Source organism: Pleurodeles waltl, chromosome 12, assembly GCF_031143425.1.
Source record: "Pleurodeles waltl isolate 20211129_DDA chromosome 12, aPleWal1.hap1.20221129, whole genome shotgun sequence".
In the NCBI taxonomy this organism is placed as follows: Eukaryota; Metazoa; Chordata; class Amphibia; order Caudata; family Salamandridae; genus Pleurodeles; species Pleurodeles waltl.
This window is the reverse complement of record NC_090451.1, coordinates 530,700,507-530,721,443: the sequence shown is the minus strand read 5'-3', so window position 1 is coordinate 530,721,443 and position 20,937 is coordinate 530,700,507. Positions and strand designations below refer to the sequence as shown.

General features: G+C 44.9%; 1 protein-coding gene across 9 annotated transcripts in view; it reads right to left on the bottom strand.

Moving 5' to 3' along the window:
- Window positions 1-18,959: 18,959 nt before the first annotated feature.
- MTSS2 (MTSS I-BAR domain containing 2) overlaps window positions 18,960-20,937 on the bottom strand; it is a 309,369-nt gene continuing 307,391 nt past the window's right edge. For all 9 annotated transcript variants that reach the window (XM_069217485.1, XM_069217486.1, XM_069217481.1 and 6 more), the window contains one exon: window positions 18,960-20,265. In XM_069217485.1, the coding sequence (XP_069073586.1) occupies window positions 19,490-20,265 (776 nt within the window). In that variant the 3' untranslated portion in view covers window positions 18,960-19,489. The remainder of the gene's footprint in view (window positions 20,266-20,937) is intronic.

The window sequence follows — 20,937 nt, the reverse complement described above, 5'->3', positions numbered from 1 at the left end:
GAAGAAGTTCTTCGGTGTAACTGTTTTGATGGGCTTGATAAGGAAGCTGGTGCGGTCTTCATATGGGTCTACTAGCCCCTTGATGGCAACAGTTATATTTCCTTCAACCATGAGTTGTGATTGGTATTTGCTTCTTCTTCTGATGCTGCCTTTTGTTGATAATGCTTCAGCATTGTCACAAGATCACCCTGATTATGACCGTCTCTTGAAGATACAGACTGTCCTTGACCATTTTGTAGATCGCTTTTCAGAGATCTATGTTTCAGGGAAAGAAATAGCTGTGGATGAATCTTTGGTCCTGTTCAAGGTCCGTTTGTTTTTTAGGCAGTACATTCCTAGCAAGAGGGCACGTTATGGAATTAAGATGTATATGCTGTCTGAGAGTAGGGCTGGATATGTCTATAATTTCAGGGTGTACACTGGCAGAGATTACCCTATTGACCCCCCTGTTTGTCCATCTGCTTTTGGAGTCAGTGAGAAAACTGTGTGGAAATTTGGTATAGGACTTTTTAACAAAGGTCACCATTTATATGTAGTTAACTTCTACACTGGTGTGGAATTGTTCAAGGAATAGTTCAAAGTGGACACTATTGCTTGTGGCACAATCCATCCTAACTGTAAAGGTTAACCTATGGAGCTTGTATATTAAAAGCTTCAGAGGGGACAGTGCAGTGCCTTGCATAGTGATGAATTTCTAGCAGTGACATTTTCAGACAGAAGTCCACATGCTGACAAGCACACAAACGTGTGCATTTAGACTACAATAAGCACATTGGTGGTGTAGATAGAGTAGATCAGAGGTTGGAGGCATACACTGTTGTAAGTAAGGCTTACATTTGGTATAAGAAGTTGGCTATCCATTTTTTTCATTTAGCAGCCTTCAGTGCTTTTGTTGTATTTAAGGATTGTTCTCCAGATTCAAAGAATACTTTTGTTCAGTTTCAGCACTCTGTGATAGGCAGCCTTGTTGTAGTGGAGCAGGCAAGTCTTCCTAGAGTTGGAGTGGTGGAGGAAGAGGCTATATTGCAAGATCACCACGTAACCGATTACATTCCTCCTACACCAAAAGTAAAGCTTGCCCTGTGGGAGATGTAGAGTCTGTGTCTGAAGAGGCATGCAGAAGAAGAGTTGTATGCACATGTCCTTCTAAGCTTGGCCTATGTGTGCCCGCATGTTTTAAATTGTACCACATGCAACAGAAGTATTGGAAGAATCTGTGAGTGTAAAAGCGAACAGACTGGTCTGTATCATTTTATATTTTTTGTTCAGTTTCACGGTTGGCAGTAGTATGATGTATTTTGTCAGATCTGTTGTTTTTGTTGTCATAGTTGTTTTCTCATCTCCTTCAAATTGATTTGTGTTTTTATTGTTAAAGAAATGTGATGGCGGTATGTGTGAACTGGCGCGTGGCTGGCTGTGGGTGTGGACTGGTGCTTGGCTGGTGGTGTGCGTGTACTGGCACTTGGCTGGCAGTGTGGTATGGCGGCGTGTGTGTAGTGGTGCTTGGCTGGCAGTGTAAGTGTATGGCGCTTGGCTGGCGGTGTGCTTGAACGGCACTTGGCCAGTCATGTGTGTGTGGAATGGCGCTTGGCTGGCGGTGTGGTGATCTGCTGCTTGGCTGGCGGTGTGTGTGCACTGGTGCTTTGTTGGTCATGTGTGTGTGTAGTGACTTGCTGCTGGTCACTACACACACATTGCCAGCCAACTGTCAGTCCACATACGTATTCAGCAGGTTTGATTGCTGTGTCAGTCATGTGGGTGTATGAAAGTGATAGGTCCTTGAATGGCGCTGCCTGTTGATGTGAGTGTTGTAATGTGCTGGGCCCGTGGCTGGCGATGTGGATGGATTTGTGTGTTTCATGCATGAAAGGTGTGTGAATGGCCTATAAAGCAGGCAGTGCCTTGTCATGGCTTTACAGCTCACGAGCTGTGAGTCATTCATTCAGTTATTTTGAAATTTCATTTATTAGCAGTGTATTTCGTTTTTATGAAATCTCTTGTTAATAACGTTTACATTTTGAAACTTTCACTCACCCTTGTGCCAAATCCAATCAGTATGTATACGTACTTGAGGAATAGATTGTTGTGCAATAAAATGTGTCTTTTTTGTCTTTCTCTGCCAGTGTGTACATTGGCTCTAGGAAAAATCTACCAACTCAATACATTTTCATATACTAGATATACAGAGTAGTACAGGGTGGTGTGCCTCTAATGGATGCCACCAAGTTTTCCTACCCACAGTGCCCTGCAAACCTCAAACTTTGACTAAAATCACACATTTTCCTTGCATTTCTGTGTCATATTCTTCCAGAATCAGAGGGAAACCACAGAACTCCTACCACCCAGCATTTCCCCACTTGTCCCAGTAAAAATGTTGCCTCACTTGTGTGGCTGGGCCAAGTGCCTGCAACAGGAACAGAAACTAACATCAATCGGAGTCCTCACAAAAGGACTCTCATTGACCTTCATTTGATTTGTTCAGTTGCAGGCACTAGACCCAGCCACACAAGTGAGGTACCATTTTTTATCAGAAGACTTGGGGGAATGCTGGGTGGAAGGAAGTTTGTGGCTCCCTGTAGATTCCAGAACTTTCAATATTAGAAATGTGAGGAAAATGTGTTTTGTTGGAAAGATTTTGAGGTTTGCAAAGGATTCTGGATAATAAAACCTAGTGAGAGCCACACAAGTCACCCCACACTGAATTGCTCAAGGAGTCTAGTTTTGAAAAATGCATAGGTTTGCTAGGTTTCCCGAGGTGATGGTGGAGCCAGGGCCCAAAATCCACAGCTAGGCGCATTGCAAAAAAGGGTCAGTTTTCAGTGGAAAAATGTGATGTATCCATGTTGCATTGTGAGCCGGTTCCTGTAGTGGGCACTAAGCCTACTCACAGAAGTGAGGTACCATTTTTATCAGAAGACTTGGGGGAATGCTGGGTGGAAGGACGTTTGTAGCTACCAGCATATTCCAGAAGTTTCAATCACAGAAATGTGAGGAAAAAGTGTTTTGTCATGGTTTGAGGTTTGCCAAGGATTCTACGTACCACAAACTAGTGAGAGCCATGCAAGCCACCCAATCCTGCATTCCTCTAGGTGTCTAGTTTTCAAACATGTATAGGTTTGCTAGGTTTCCCTAGGTGCCAGCTGAGCCAGGGCCCAAAATCCACAGCTAGGAACATTGCAAAAAAATGGTCAGTTGTCAGTGGAAAAATGTGATGTGTCCATGTTGCATTTTTGGGCTGTTTCCTGTCGCGGGCACCAAGTATACCCACACAAGTGATGTACCATTGTTCCATTTTTATCAAAAGTCTTGGAGGAATGCTGGGTGGAAGGAAGTTTGTGGCTCGTCACAGATTCCAGAACTTTCCATCACAGACGTGAGGAAAATGTGTTTTTTAGTCAAAGTTTGAGGTTTGCAGAAGATTCTGGGTAATAGAACCTAGTGAGAGCAGCACAAGTCACCCCATACTGGATTCCTCTGGAGTCTAGTTTTCAAAAATGTATCAATTTGCTAGGTTTCCCAGGTGCTTGTGGAGCCAAGGCCCAAAATCCACAGCTAGGCGTATTGCAAAGAAGGTCAGATTTGAGTGGAAAAATGTGATATGTCCACATTCCGTTTTCAACTGTCTCCTATCACGCCCATTAACCCTACCCACACAAGTGAGGTACCATTTTTATCAAGAGACTTGGCAAAAAATGGGAGGAAGGAAGTTGGTGGCACCCCACAGATTCCAGAGGTTTCCATCACAGAAATGTGAGAAAATGTGATGTTTAATCAAGGTTTGCAAAGAATTCTGGGTAACACAACCCAGTAAGAGCCATACAAGTCACCCCATTCTGGATTCCTCTAGGTGTCTAGCTTTAAAAAATGTATAGGATTGCTAGAGTTTCCTAGGTGCCGGCAGAGCTAGGGCCCAAAATCCGCAGCTAGGCCATTTCAGTGGAAAAATGTGATGTGTCCACTTTGCATTTTGGGCGATTTCCTGTTGCAGGCACTAAGCCTACCCACACAAGTGAGGTACCATTTTTAGCAGATGACTTGGGGCAATGCTGGATGAAACTATGTTTATGGCTGCCCGTAGATTCCAGAACTTTCCACCATGGAAATTTGAAGAAAATGTGTTTTTCTAGTCAAAGTTTGAGGTTTGGGACGCATTCTTGGTAACACAACCTGAGAGAGGACAATCATCAAAATTTCAGACAGTTTGACCTGAAGAGGATCAACTTGAGGAGCCACACTAGGACATACACTTTACCAACTGGCCCAAATAAATAGTTTTGGCAGATGGCATCTAGGTACAAAAATAACATTCACTAATTCTGCAGACTGATCAAATCCACTCAGTTAGTGTCAAGAAATCTCCATGCATGGAGGTGTAGGTTGTGGAGAAAGGTGTGGGATCCAGCCTTGTTGTTGAGACAGGAGATCCTCCTGAAGAGTTAGGTGGATGAGAAAAGATGCGCAGGTTCAGGGGGTCAGAGTAGCACATTTTCCTGGCCCGATCTGAGCTCAGTGCCTCCTGATCTTCAGAACTCAGGGCAGGAGTCACGGAGATGCAACGGCATAAACGGGACCAGAGTCCCACAGAAGGTGGAATGTGTCTCTCTCAGGAGCTTGAGGCCGAAACAACAGAGCACAACAATAGTGCCACCGCGCTTCCTTGGCAGTGGTGAAAAAGTACAGTCAAGGCACGTCACACTGGGCAAAGATGCTTTGAGCAATCTAAGACTGAAAATGTCATTTGTAGTCCACCAGATCATATCGGCCTAGCTCGTCACCCCTAGCATTCGTCTAGCCCACTAAATGATTAGTTTTCAAAGAGCTCCCTTGGAGAAAGAGCCACATCCAGAGCTGCAGTGTTTCCTATCACAGGACCAGTGACCCCACACCATCCTGCTTACAGTAGTACCACATGGTGGTTGTGTAGTCTGCCCTGCTGGGAGCCAAAGACTCCTGGTCTCTATCTCTCCCAGGTGATTGCCTCAGCCCAGGGACAATCTATCTGTCATTACTTGCTGCATGCCAGATTAATATCTGACAGCCACCACTAAAGGATACAGATGTCCTTCGCGAGGCAGTCCCAGTGCTGTGCCCACTGCAGGAGGAGGTTCCACAACAGTGTTTGGGTGTGTCGCCAGATATGGTGGGCAAACACAATGCATGAGGTCACTATGCCAAAAAGCTTCAGGGCCATCTGAATCGGAACCCAGGAGTGGCCCCAAAAGATTGAGTTCATGGACCGAATGTCCTGAACTTGTTGCAGGTGTAGAAAGGCCCTGAACGCCATTGTGTGCAGGGTGGTACCTACAAAGGGAATCCTCTACCAAGACTTCAAGTAGGATTTTGGCTCATTGTTGGAAAACTCCAGCTATGACAGAAGGGAGTCTGTAGGTGGTCTGTGACTGACTGCAGCAAACCTGCTTTAAACAGACAGTTATCAAAGTATGGGAATATGTGTATGCCCGACCTGCGAAGATGGGCTGCAACCATCACATCACCTTTGTAAACATGTGAGGGGCTGAAGTGAGAAGTGAAGTAAAGGAGAACTGAAGTGTTCCAATCTTATCACAAACCGAAGGAAGCATCTGTTGGACTGTGTAACAGGTGAAGGAAGGTAAGCATCCTGCAAGTCCAAGGACACTATCCTATTCCCTGGATCTAGGTTTCAAAACTGTGGGCCAAAGCCGGCATCTTGAACTTATCCTTCCAAAGGAAGGTGTTCAGAATCAGAAGTCAAAGCTCTTGTATTGGCCTGAGTCCTCTACCCCTTTTGGCAGGGGAAGAAGGTACGAAAGGGGGAATTTATAACCATGTTAAACATCCCGTGGGGCACATTGGTCTGAAGTAAATGCGTACTAGTCGGGTAGATAAAATATATTCTGTCCCTAACCAGCTGTGCATGACTACTGAATAGGGAATCAGAACAGCTTGGATGCATTTGCGGTAGGCAAGGAGGAGGAAGGCTTCTGTTCCTGGTGATGGCCATGGCCTCTGCTGACACCTTGTCCTCTAGAGCAGCTAAGGGGCTGTGCTTGTTGTTCTGTGGGTGGAGAGGGCTGCTTGATGTGATAGGCAAATCCCTGGGATTAGCCCGTATGCTTCCAGTATTGCGGATAGAATTGAGGTGTCAGTGATAACAACCCTAAAGAGTGGGCTGGAGGCATGCTGTACTTGAAGCACTCTAGTGCAGAGTCTGCCTTTTCACCAAAATGTCTGGGCAATCAAGTGCAATAGCAACAAACTGATGCCTGCACATCACTAGAAAATCTTCTGGTGTGCATCCAGACATGACACCTGATCACTAAACTGGGTGCAGACCACAAGGTCCTGCAATTTCAAGCCAGCATTCAAGACATATTTGACTGAGTGCTGTCCATTGTGGACTGTCTGGGCAAAGGTATTCCTGAATTAATCAGAGGTGGCCTGCAAAATCTCACTAGCTATAACCCACAGAGCATGAGCATAGCGTGCCAGCAAGCAGGAAGCTTTCTGGAACATTGGAGCCAAACTGGCAAAGACAAAACTCCTTTTGAATGCACTTTCATTCCCTGTCGTGTGGCACAGTAGGGGTTGTGTTTGGATTCATCGTGCAGATGAATCTTAACCTACCAAGCTCTAAGGAGTCGAGTGCTGTTTTAAAATGTGAAGTTCTCAGGGGTGGACTCATTTAGCAGGACCAAGGCAGATTCGCATATAGCTGGTTCCTGTCTTGAAGTGGCATGTTAGGCAAAACAAATGATGGCCTGGAATGCTGCCAAGACTAATTACTAGTGGCTGAGATTAATTGAAGCATTCTACCTATCTCTTCTTGGTTTTTCTCAGTGTGAATCCCCAAGTGTGACTAGTATGCCAAGGCATGGTTGCTGTCTAACTTAGGCTTCAGGTCTAGCTTAGACTGCAAGTCTAAAGTTAGGCTTCAAGTCTAAGCTAGACTTCGGGTCTAACTTAGACTTCAGATCTAAAGTTAGACGTCTGGTCTAACTCAGACTTCAGGTCTAAAATTAGACGTCAGGTTTAAATTAGACTTCAGGGTTAAGTTTACCTTTGTGAATCGGCCCTCATAGGTTGTCAGTCGCCTGGTGTTCCTGTGAGATGCGTTTTTTTTCTTCTAGTTTGGATAGTGCATTGATTGCTACAGCACGTCTTGAATATGATATGGGCATGCAGGAGTAGTCAGCATAATCCACTTGTGTACGAATACCATAACGTTCCAGACACAATTTGACACATTCTTGCACATTTTCAGTACCACTACGTTTCCTCTTTTCAGTGCAGAAACTTCCCACTAACCAGTCACAAATAAGTTCACTACGGTTATGTTATTTTAGATATCTATATATCTATTGAAGCCCTGTAGAAAAAGCTCCACTTGATTTTTCCGAATTGTTATTCCTGTCTAATGGTGGTTGTATAATTATTTCACCAGAAGAATCCCATTTGATTTTCATGCTGGGTTATATAGAAGGGTATCTCAAAAAGCCCACATGCTACAGCCGAATGTAGCAGAAAGGATTTGTAACTGGCCAACTGCAGTTTCCTCCAGGGATTTGCCCACATAGTTGATAGACCTGACAATGGTCCAGAAGCCTCTTAGTAGCTGCTCCCATATTGACCTAGCCAAGTTCTGCCTCCCTTGCCTAACTGGAGGCCCAACTAGTGCCACTGACTAACTTGCTACCCCCTACTATGCATCCTCCCATTCCAGTCACCAGTCACACAAAGAATGCAACCAGCCACAATGAAAAGCAACAGCCTGTCCCCTTGCTCCACCATAACCACACAATGCCCTTCTTTCTGTTCACCTGTTTATGCCAAGAAAAACAATGTGTAACAATCGCTGAAACCCAAGAAAAGGCGATTAGTTAGTTACAGTACAACTTTTATTAATACTGAAATCTTCACAGTGTGATCATTAATTATTAGTGACTATTTCAGCCAGGGGTAAGTGTAAAAAATAAACCAACAGAAGAGACGCAGAGAGACAGGCACACTGGGAGAAGAAATTAACATAAATACCAAGAGAATTAGGTTAACAGCAGCACCAAAAAGTTACTTCAGTCCAAATATGAGTTATTTTTTAATTGACATTTTTCTCTGCACAAAGTGGTAAAAAATCAAATAAATAAAACTGGATGCCCTTCCCATAAAAGCAAACGAGATGGCCCGTTTCCCTGTCCCCATCACTACCAAACCCACATATCTTTTCTGATCACAGTACAGGGGGAGAAGGGTTACAAAAGACTGGAAAATTAACAGGTTTGGGTCTTGTTCTCGTTCTCAAATACATTTAGGGTGAGGGCGACGGGGGGGGAGGGGTGGTCACTGGTTCAGGTCTATGTACAACATGGCAATCTGTGCTTTGAAGAAGTGGTGTGGCTGGGAAGCGAAGGAGTGCATACAAAAGAGCGTCAGGGTTTGTCAATGTTGTGCTTTCTGACACATTGCAAGGATGGAGGGCAAGGGAAGCAGCATCTCCCTGTCTCCTCGAGGTCCACTGGGTCTCCTGCAAACTTTATGACAATGAAAGCCTATTCTCTGAACGCTGTCTTTGCACATTTCTGATGTTTTTTTTCTAATTAGACAAGTGCCAACTCAACACTTTACAATCCTGCCCTGCCTGGCAGCTTTCCATCTCTTAGGTTGTGGTGCATCCATTGACTCCCTGGTCCAATGCAGCCTCCTTCTGGGTTGCACGCCTTTTGAGTGGCCACATGACTCGCCCATTCACAAAATCACTGATTTACGCATGTGCCTTGCTTTCTAGTGTTTGGACATTTACATACATTCCCCTTTGATCTTGTGTAATGTAGCATGCTGCAATCGGTGGTTCAGCTTAGATCTATTTGGATTCTTTGGGAGTCCAGAAAAAGCAAACAAAAAAACCCTCCAAAAACAGGTTGCCAGGAAGTCAAAAACGAGTGTCGATTTCACAGTGTTTAAGATATGGCTCCACACTTGGGTGCTCAGAAGTATGCTTAGAAAGGTACTGGGTGACCAAAGGAGAACATCAGACAATTTTGGTGTAGTAGTCTTGGTCCTATTTGAGTTCTCTGTGGTTTTCAACAGTACTGACCATTCTATGAATATCTTCTTATGTCAAGATATTGGCATCACGGAATTTCTCTCAAATAACTGGCCTTCTTTTTGAAGGATAGGAAGCAATCTGCAGCACTTCCTCCTTTTCGCTTCCACCCCAGATCTACTGAGTTTCTGTTGTTATTTAATATTTGTATGCATCCCCTGGCTATTTTGTTTCATCAAGCGGGAGCTAACATATATGTAGCTCACTTTCAGTCTAGCTATGGAAAATCAGCACTCCTGAAATCACCTTGCCCCTCTATTAGAGAATCCTTGCCAATTACCTGATGGTGAATGACAAAAAAAGTTCTTCAAGCTAGTTCCATTCTTCACTTCAGAGGAGCCCTAAATACTCAAACATTTCAACTGGCCCTTAGGTATGGGGACGTGTCCAGTACCCGCTAAAGCTGTTCAGAATCTTTGCATTGATATTAACAATGATCAATCACTGCAAGCCTAGGTGGCAAAGATGTCCAATCCTTGCTTCTGGTAGCTAAAGATGTTGAGATCTCTCCCCCTTTTCAGCGATGACAAATGTCATACATCAGTAGTGAATTCCCTTATCCAATCTAAAATGGATTATGGAAATACCGTGTACTTCTTCGCAGCAGAATCATTTTTTCAACATCTGCAGCTAGTATGGAGAGCCGAATCCTGTCTCCTTACAAAGATGCCTAGAGGTTTACATATTTATCCTCCATTATAACAGGTTTACTGGCTTACCATCCATTCAGGTGACTTTTAAATCAAAGGTAGCTGTTAATAGAGCACTCTACCAGCAATCTCCAGATTTACTGGCAAAACAGTTCTGCATCCCTCCACCACATGGCTGCTCTGTTCGAACCATTAGTCGCTTATGACTATAGCGAAGACTCTGTTAGGTTTGGTGACAGACCCTTCTCAGTGGCAGAAGTGAAATTCTGGAAAATCTTGCCAGTCTATCTTCATGCTCTTCCAATTTAGGAAACTTCAAGGGCTGACACTCCGAGTCTTACAACTCCCATTGAGTGTGATGGCATCTATTTTATTCTTAGTATTGAAAATTGGAAACAAGATTTCCTCCTAGCACCAAACCTTATGACTTCTATTTTGTTGTTCTGGTCAGTCAAGTCACCTTTACAATGGTAACTGTGGACATATTTTGTCTTTCAAAACGATGGAATGACTTCTAAAATATCTTTCTTCCGCTTCCAAAAAGTTAACTGAAGCTCTGTATAGAAACAGAACATGTCAGATATTTTTGTACACTGATGACCGATTGCCTAACCCTGCATGGGCAGAGTAAATACAATGCATTTAAGTTGCGAGTGTACGTTTGAAAAAAATATAAATGTGTTTTTTATAACAGTTTGGTGTTTTCTCTGTTGAAAATATGTTTCCAGGAACGACCTGTCCTTCCAAAAACATCCTGAAACAAGTGTCAGCAATGCCAATAAGTCTGATGTTAGCTTTGTCACTGTTTGGTTTTGTCGTGGTTCTTACAAACCTTTACGGTTAGTGATGTTGCCTGGCTCTTGTCAATCTAAAAAACAACATTGGCTAAATGCAAATGATTTGTTGGACTTAAAAACATATTGTTATAGCAGACTCTGGCACTTAAGGGAACTATTATGTGTGTAGATGTGCACCTAGTGAAGGTGCAGAATGATGGCACTCACAGTGAAGCTAACCAATGGCTGAAAAGAGCGTGTATTTTGATGCATGCTGTAGTGGGTGGAAGAAAATGTAAATGGCACAAGATCAATCCAATGGATGAAAAGGGCAGACTGAAAGCCCATATATGTAAGTATATTATACATAAAATCTTAGTAAAATTAAAAGGTCTTTGCTTACGCCAGACCTAGAAATGGATTTGTGCCCCTTCCTACACGTTTAGCGCTTTCCACACCAGATCCATTTGGGTGCATGGAAGGAGCCTAGGTAAATGTGAAGTCTCAAGATGTATTTTGTTGGTGGTTACTTAATTTAGTATCCTGCCCTTTGACGCCCCTAAGAAAGTCTTACAGTGCTCTAAAGGCAAAAGTCTGCACAACCATTTGAAAAATACATGAGCACGTTGTGAATATAAACTGCTTAGAAATTGCAGACTATGCGCATGTACTGTGTGCTTATTAATCATGTGTAGATTACGCATACAAAAAAATGCTACTTTTTAAATATCTGGATAAAACTTTGTGACTTGGGATCCATGACACATTCATGATTAGATTTTCATTTAACAAACTCATGCGTTCCAGAAAATTCATTCCTGATTCTCTATGACATGGGGTGGATTACATAAATAACAAATTAAAGGATTACCAAAGGAAAACGAAGGACTGGGGCCAGGGCCTTCCACAGATATAAAGCCGTATGGTACCCCAAAAGTGTGGCACTACTCTCTTGCCCCCTGAAGATCTAAGGGGCCTTACCTCTAGTTGAGAAAGCTTCTTAGATCACCTGCTACTTACAGTTCTCTTCACCCCTCCGAGGTGGTAACTCTGGAACCTTACACTCTTCTCGCAGCACACAGGGTCCCTTCCTTCTCACCTTGTGTGGGGTACTGGCACTTTCTCATCCACCCTCCTGTGTGAACCTGGACATCCCCTTCTCTTCACGTGCAGCACAGCTCAAGCCTGCAACCTCACACCCCTGTTCTCCTCCCCACCACCTGCCGCATTCCCTCCGCGACATGCTAGACCCAGAACTCTCCCACACTCAGTGGAGCAACAAACACTTCCGTATTTATACTTTTTTTGCGCCGCATTTGCGTCGTTTTTTGACGCAAAAACGGCGCAAACTTGCAAAATGCCATTGTATTTTGTAGGTTTGCGCCGTTTTGCGTCAAAAAGCGGCGCAAATGCGGCGCGTCCATTCCCTGGTTGGTGTACACGGCAATTCCCTCACACTCACCCTGAGCAACACATCCAGCACTTCAGCCCTTTCCCAGAGCGACAGAGCCATCAGCCGCTGCGGGAGCAGCGCGTGCCGGCCTCCCTTCTCTCCCTTCCAGCAAACACAGGTCTTTCCCCCTCTCCGGGTGCCATCTCCGCACTCCTCTCCCACTACTTCACCACTGCTTGGGTTACGCACTCCCACACTCGCTGGGTGCCACACCGGCACCTTCCTGTGTATGAGCGGCACTTTCTACACCCTCTGATTGGCAGACCTGGCACTTCCCCGTTCTCAAAGTGGCACACACAGCGCTCTGCTCTTTCACAGTGCAGCGCCAACGCCTTCTTGTGAGAGGCGCGTGTTTCCACTCCTGTAAAGTGCGCATTCGGCCCCGTCTCCTGCACGAGCGCCACAAACAGATGTTTTCCCCACCGGTTGTTGTTGTTTCTTGGCGCGCGGAGTAAGAAAGGCGCACTTCCTTCTCTTCTTTGGTTAAACTCTCCCCTCCTGCATGACACATCTACCAATGTCCCTTGTCCTCTTACATGGCATGCCCAGCGCTTTGCTTTCTCATTCTCAGTGACATGACCTTGCATTGCCCCTCTGTCTCAACGTGACGCAGTAAAACAGCTCCCAAATGCCCTTCTCCGCATGTAGCTGCTTTACTTCTATTACCTCACAACACATCGACCACTTTGCTTACTCCCTCCGTTCGACATACAGACTCGCACACTTCACTTCCCCAACTCCTGCTGCAGTTACAACCGTCAGTGATAAACCCACTCCTTTGCAATGTATAAGCCACAACCAGCCCGTTCATTCCAAACCCTTGCTTTGTGTAGCAGCAAGGCTGGTATTCCAACGCATGGCAGACTTTGCCCTTTCCCCATCTTATCCTCTGGCCCTCACGTATGTGGCACAACCGGCCTCTGTGTGGTGTGGCCTCTGCTTACGAAAAAGAATAAGTGCCAGCCCCCCTGTTTTGCTCGGAACCCTGTGGTCTGGTACATCAAATGCGACGAATATCAAACTTGCACAGGCTTCATTCCACCTCGTGCCTCTTTCATCCACCCCAAACACGCCCCGCCCCCATGCCTCCCTCTTTCATGTTCGTTTTCATTTCTGCTTTCTTTACATCTATTTTCTGTGTCTCCCCCTTCCACATCCTTTCGCCCTTTGGTGTTTTTCTCTCTCTTATTCTGGGTCAGAGTCTGATGAGACAATGTAAGTTTTGGGTACCACAAATGAGTGGGGGTTACACCTCCCTAACAAATGCATCTTGTGATAAATACAGATGCTTTAAGCCGGGCATAGTAAAGGGTCTGTCGGTTTGCACCAGGAATTTCACACACACAAAACACACACACACACACTCCCTTCCTCACTGTGTTTGGAAATATCTAAAAAATGCTGGCTATTTCACAAAATAATGTGCTTTCTCTCACTTAGTGCAACTACCGATCTTGTCGTATAATGTGTTCAACATTATGTGCCAGCCTGATTGTTGGGAAATCTGAAGCCCACCCCCCAGTGTTACTGGCCAAGCGACGCCCCTGCACCTTCCCTGTCTGTCCTTGGATCTCAGCAGGCACCTTCGCGATAAGTCTGCACCGCGCACTCTCGTTTTGAAATCTGTCTGGTGAGACTCGTAAGAGAGAGACGCCTGGTTTGCATTACCACCCTCCCTCAGTACTGCTCGCAGCGGGGTATATATGGTGGTGGAATGTCTCTTTGCAAAAAAAAAAAATGAGTTCAGATCTGTGTGCCATTTTGTGTCCTGACTGTGAATACTACAGTTAGCACATAATTTAGTGAATTTAGTGAGAGGATTATTGAACGTTTCTGACATCAAGGTATCGGCTGTTGAAATAGCACAGCAGATACAGGAGGTTCGGGATCTTCCGTGCCTAACTGCAGCCCTTTTAAAAGGACTGGATAGACATCTGTGAAAGTATTCTCGGGTTTGAGCCTCGTAAAACCCCGTATGAAAGAAATACAGGCCTTTCTGGCACCTGCCTGTCCAGGCTGAGAGAATCCGCCACCTCTTGGTGACTAACAGGTAAACTATAGGGCAAGACCAGCGGGGGGCAAATCTCATATCAATTCAATAGCATCACTTATGGAATCCACATTTGTAAAAACTCACAATCTGCGTGGTATCAGTAATCAGCAATGCGAAGGTTTACTACGTTTCCATGCAACACAACCCAGTGCAGAAACCAACGTTTCTGTGGTGTACTGCCTGAAAGGGAGAGATCAGAGCAGTGCTGTGTTTACTAAGATGTGGCATAGCAGCTTGTTCTTCTGGCGCAATTTACACTGCCTTGTGCCAAGGCACACACCTTTGCACCATAGAGTGCATGATGTCTAGCACAGGTTTTATACAGGAATTTTCGCAGTACAAAATACTGTGCTTAGGCATAGCGTAATACTCTTCCAAGTTTGTAAGTGTGCTGGATAGCTGGGCATGTGTGAACAGTACTGCATGCGTGCACATTCCTAACATTACGCCTGCCTCGAATGTCCACCAATGCTAGTAGCTAAGGATTTGCATGAGAGCCCATGGGTGGTTGCATGGGAACGCCTATGTACCACCCATAGCATGGCCCTTTGCTTCAAAGAAGCACAGAGTAGTACACAGCGCTACTTAGGAGTATTTTAAGGCTACTTTTCAGTGCAAGACACAAAGTTTTGTGCAGACACATAAACCCTAACACAACACTCTGCGCTGGTTCATGTCACTTCTGTAATGCAAACCCCGCATAAAGTGCTGGTTAATAATCCCTCATGTGTGCTCAGCCAGAGATCTGCTCACAGGCAAATCCTGTTTACAGTTCTCTCCCAAGAGAAACCAGATCTGTGACTGGGTAGCAGTAACCAGAGCTGTGGCGGGGAGAGCCCCAATCACAGCTTGTTTCTAATTCACAGGCACAAGTACATGTGCTGCTACTGGAGGATACCTCAACCAAATTTGGGCCAATACTTCATAAATGCCACAGCAAGCTTTCACTGGCTGCTCAAGTGAAGGCACGGAGCACACAAAGCAAAATTCAGATACCCAAGTGCAGTATAGACCTAGTGTGCATTAGCATTTATTGCTTCCTAAAGCCTAAAAATATATTTGTACTATTTCTCGTCTGTCATCTGCAGAAAGTCATTATCCCTGCTGGAACAGGAGACAAAATGAGGAGTAGCCCGACATGCCCTGCTTTTCAATATTATTTAATGTGCCATTCAAATGCCCCGGTGGAATATGGGAGCCATGTTCTATCAAAGGTATCTCAGCTATATGAGCAGATTGGACTACTGTTCTTCTGACCCTGTGACCAAACACAAAGAGGCCTGTCTTTGAGAAAAAGGTTTCGGAGCCATGTGTTTATGGATTCATTGCATAGACTTTCCAGAGATTTGTCAACTACCAAATTCTGTAATTTCTACTTTATTAAAAGAGATTCATCTACTTTTTCAACTCTCAATGACTCATCAAAGACTCTGTTCTGGACTTTTAGCTTGCCTTTATTTGTCAATAATTAGAATGAAGAGGGCAGAGCGTTGCTGGAGCCCAAAACCGAGGTGACTAACGTATGTGGCAAGGCACCCCGCAGTCCGTCCCACAAATGAGGAGTCAGTTGATCACTAGAAGGATCAAAACAGGGTCTCAAGAGAGAGTTACATTGTAACAGTGGCGAAGGGAAGCAGGCAATATGGGGCAACCCACCGCTGAGAAAGAAAGTCTACACAGGGGCATACAAGTTGAGATATATGCTCTTGGTCATTTTGGAAACCAGCAGGGCCAGAAAGGGAGGTCAACTATGTTAGTACTCTTCAGGAAGGGGGGTTGATCGGACCCCTGGCGCACATGAACAGGAGTGGGTGTGGGGCAAATGCAGTGGAAAATAGTCATTTGTAAACACAATAGGCCAGGAACACCAGTCAAAACCTGGTATGAAAGGCTAATTTACCAGTACTGCATTGATCAAAACTTAGTAGTTTTGAAGACTGATTTACAAAAGTTGTTCAGGGTTATCCCACGAGGTCTTTTGGGCAATACATGCAGTATGTTCCACCACAGTGTAGTAGGACCTAAAGTCCAAACAGGATTAAGAATGCATTCCCTGCATGGATGCAGTCCACATTCTCAAGACGTCCCCGTATTTGTCCCCTATCCTCATCTTCGCATTATAAAATAAACAACTTGCTGCTGCAATCTGTCTTGACCTGTGCCATTTAAATCTGCTCAATGCTTCGCTATATCTAGTCTCTATGCCTCTCAGTAAAGGCCCTGATCCTCCCCATTCCACTTTTTTAAGGTTCAGAAATCTGACTTTCTTCCTTGGCTATTTATTCCATTCAGATGTGTGAAACTTTCCATATTTGTGGGGTGTGCCCACAGACAGTCCTCTTCCTTTTCCTCTTGCTGAGCCTGCCAGCCAATGAAGGTTTGATGGTGTATGTTTGTACAGGGCGTGGGGACCTGTACCTTGGCAAGCGTTTTCAAACAGGACTCCAGACCAGCCAACAGGTGGTAAAGTACAATACACTGCAGACCTGGCTCGGTTTGAGCTACAGTATCTGGGGTGAAAGGCCTCTGCCAGAGAGATGTGCCACCCACTGCCTGTTCAGATTCTGAATCGACAAGTAGGCATTATTATCTGGACATTATGGATATGATACAGAATTTATAATGGTGTTAAAATATCAACATGAAGTGGTGCTCGACCTAGCGTAAAGTGGAGATTGCCATTCCAGAGTAGACTGTATCCCACTCCGAAAGAGTCCATCTCTTTGCAGAAAGCGCAACTGGGACCAGGTAAGTGACACAAAATTGGTCCGAAGTATTGTAATGGATCTAATTTTTCAAGTTTCCCTAGGTAGCCACAGTTCTCTATTAACCCTCCTCCCATGCCCATGAATATACCTCCCAAAACACTGTAATAATTATTACTCAGAAAGACAAGAGATTTGTCTGCTAACAAATATTGCTTTGCTGCCACAAACATAAATACATATTATACAGATACTTAGGGGCTATTAAACAGAAGTAGCAAATGCTCATAGTAAAGTGCATAGAAAGGGCAGCCTGAGACAGGAGACCCAATAGCTAGCTGTCAAGGGGTACACCATGCAGGGTGAGAACTCTAAATGTGGCTGAACAGTTCTGCAAGCCACTCGGTGTCGGGTATTCACCTACTGACTAATTCAACTGCCCCGGTGGTCTGGGTGCCCCTAAAATCGTATCAACCTCATTCCCATTAAGTTGTCACTATCTGGCTGCCCCTCTTTTCCACATGCCCTACAGTTACCAGAGGGCCATCTCCTTGTTCGCTGTTCTGTAAATCCACCCTCATCTCTGCTCCTCCTTTCTTTAGGGCTTTGCCGCCTTCGACTGCCCCCAGGTCTCAATAGTTACAAACAGCCAGAGGCCTGCTTAACGTTAAGTCTTTAAATCTTTCGTAAGAAAGGGGCCTTGTGGCCACTCTTCGATTCTGTACTTTGTGCCCTCTGCACCACTGTCAAGGTCTATGCCAGGCCATATTTGCATTGCCATAATGAAGCAGCCTCTTTAGAAGCCTCTCTCCATTGGTTTCCCATCACTTTGTGATTCTCCACTCTTCTTTTCTTGAGGAGTTTCCTTATTTCCTATGGCCAGATATAACACAGCACAGAATGAGGTATTCTGTTTTTTGTCACAACTAGGTCACCCCTCAGAAAAGTGTCAATTTACAGATGGACTATATCAAGATTATTTCCCGTTAAATAAAAACCGACTCATCAATTGATACATCAGATAGAATTTGAAAAACAGCAACATCCCATTTCCAACCAGCAGAGGGAGACTTTGAGTACTTATAGGCAAACGCTTGCAAGCATTATCATATCACATCACTGGAGTTGCTCTGGGTGACTGGGGAAGATGTGCCTGTTTCTGTGACCCCTCTGGCTAAGCCTACAGTATTGGGGTGCTTGAAGGATCCTTTCGCTGGACACACTTTCTGTTTGGAGACCCCTTTTATGAGGTGCCTTTCATGAGTGTTTGGGTCATCCAATAATGAAGACTCTTCTGTGGCGTGTTAAACATACCCTTTCATGAAGGTCCTCTGTGTGGTTTGAGGACCATCTCATGAGGGTTCTGAAATGTAAGGAATATGTTTATCAGGCCCTGCTTGCTATCTGGGGCATCTTATATTAGTTTTTGATTTGGGATTGGGGCTTTTTCATAAAGGCTCACTTCTGCATGTAGGGACTCTCCTAGGGATCCTGTCATAAGGCATCCCTCTTTGCTGATGCATCTAACCCAGTGTTGGACTGGCCTTTCGGGAAAGGAGGCACTACTAGTTGGGCTAGCTTAAAATGGCCAGTGTGTGGGCCAGAAGGATATCAGAAACCTCCTAGAATACGACTCGGGCCATTGCCAAGGGTCAGGAGAAACAAACGTGTTGGGATCAATGTCGAGTGGTGCGTTCTCAAAGTTCTGTTGTAAAAGAATCACACGTGGCTTCAGAAGGCTGTGCACCCAATGAGTCACCTACGTTATGCTCTAATTTTTTAAGTGTACCTCATCCAAAGTTGGGGTATCAATGGTAAGAAGAGGAGGAGAAGAAGTGGGAGTGAATTAAGACTGAAAAAAGAGGATGAAGCAAAACTAAATGGAAGGGATACAACAGAACTTAAAATTATCCCAATGTCTCACAGCCGCTGGCCACTCTTCCAGGCTTCATCCAAAACATTGCTGGGGCAGTCTTCAGGCATGTCTGTATCCACAACAGGACAGGAAGTAGACCCTGCTGAACTCATATTTAATCTTTTCTTTTGACCCAATCCTTCACTGAAAAATGTAACCATTTTGGGGAGGCACGGTCACTACTGTAGAATTACAAGGTATCATTGTCTCATGTGTGATAAGCAGGATAGATGGCATCCACGGTGAGAAAAAAGCAGAAGCAAAGGTGTTTTAGCACAGATGTTTCCTGTTTGTGAAATAAAAAATATACCAACCGGCTCAAAAAGCATTGTTTTCTTTTTTTTAATAAGAGAAGCGCTGTTTTTAGAGCTTCAGTAGCAAGTGTCCCACTATTTTAGTTGTGTCATGTGTAGTGTGTGTCTGTCTTCTTTCTTTTTGTCCGTTTTCTGTGCTACTTGGTTTTGTGTCCAGTCTCCAAGTGCCCACTCCCTTCTTTCCCCACCTCCTGCAATGCAGAAGAAGGTTGGTCTCTGGCACAGTTGGTGCTCATGAGGCACAGGATATGGGAGTTGAGCGGAGTAGGAGTGACGTTCAGTGGGGAGTAGAAAGGAGGCACCATGCCAAGTTCAACATCTTTTCACTCCCCTCGCCCAAGAAAGTTCATTAATAGACGTCTGCAAGGTTGCATTTATTAAACTATAAAGTCCATCTTTGCCCGTAGTCAAAATGTCATGTTGGGTTCCTTATCTTCCTTGGACTGACCCACTCAGATCCTGCTGAATTCAGGTGTTTCCCTTTGCCAATCCATAGCTCTGCTGATGTTGAAAGAGTGGAGGGATGGTGCAAAGAAGGATTTCATCACAAGATCCGGGGTGCCGACCTGTCATTAGTGATGGTCCTGCGCAGCCGTACTCCACGGCGGATGGCCACTAGCATATCTTCTGCAGGTGGCTCCCCAGATGTTGCATCAATTGAGGTTGGCGGGGTTGGAGTGGCCCCAGGTGCAGAAAGTGCAGTGGGGTAGGGGAACTGCCCTTCCCCAAGGGCATGGGCACTGGCCACCAACTCACCAATCTTCTCCACCAGGCTATGCCGGTTAGCTGCCAGCTGCTGATCCTCCTCCTCTGTCGAATGGTGTGGCCCACTAGCATAGACAGAGATCTCCATGGCATTACTGCCCCAGGCTGTGTTGGGCAGGCTTAACCTCTTGGGCGAGGCCTTGGTAAAATCCAAGCTGCTAGGTGACCCCTCATCAGTGTAGAATACACACTCTTCGCTACCCACTCGAGTGGGTCCAGTGTAGCCTGGCGAGTCTGGCACAGTGGGGGTCTTGACAGGGACAATTGGTGGCCGAATAGGAATTGGGCCTGCATTTGATAACGTACGTCGAACCGAAGGCTTGGTCGATGGTGTGCGGCGGATAGTAGCCACACCAGGGGTCGAGCTGCTGGTAGCCCCTGGCAAAGAGCCTCCAGTTGGTAGCCCAGCAGTAGAGGCCGGGCGCTTGGTTTGAATCATCCGCCTGTAGTTCTGGGCAATGTTGCTGTTGCGAGGGATGGTAGAAGACTTGTCAAACTCGACTTGTCCATCACCATCTGCATCTCCGTTCACAGAGTAGCAGTCATAATCGGAGCCTGGGAGGGAAAAAAGAGATCATGTTATGTTTTCTTAGAATAAAAGGAATCCCACACAAGCTATACAGAAACCACATTGGATGTAAAAGACTCACAATCTTTCTGTTACACTAATCAAACAACAGATAAATATGTCTGGCAGACCTGCTTTGAGGAATGGACATTAAGGTCTGCAGTCATGCCTTCTTTTTAAGACTTGTTAATTCCAAATGGAAGAGGTAAATGAATGCTGGGATGTACAATGTTTGTTCCCTGAATTCTGTTGGCTACAGAAATCTACAGTGAATGTAAGGGGTTTTATTTTTTATCCTTAAACTGTATCGTAGCAGGCTGATGAGGTCATTCTCAGAGAATACCAGAGTTTGTTGTTTTTATTTTCAAGCTGCTGATGGACATGAGATTTGGTGTTAGCTTGCGCAATGTAACCCTCACTAAATGCTAGTAATTTTTGTCAGACTGCTGATGGGAAAATAAAAATGTTCAACAAACGCAGGCATTTGTCGTTTTTTTAACGCTGTGGCAATGAAGTAGAATCATGAAGTCTCCCTCTATTAATAAAGGCACTTGTAGAACTTTTTTAATTTTGGGGGAGGGGAAATAAACAAGATTTTGTATATAACTCCAGCGCCTTTGACAAGTAATGGTCTAATAATCACATTCTGTACCTACAAC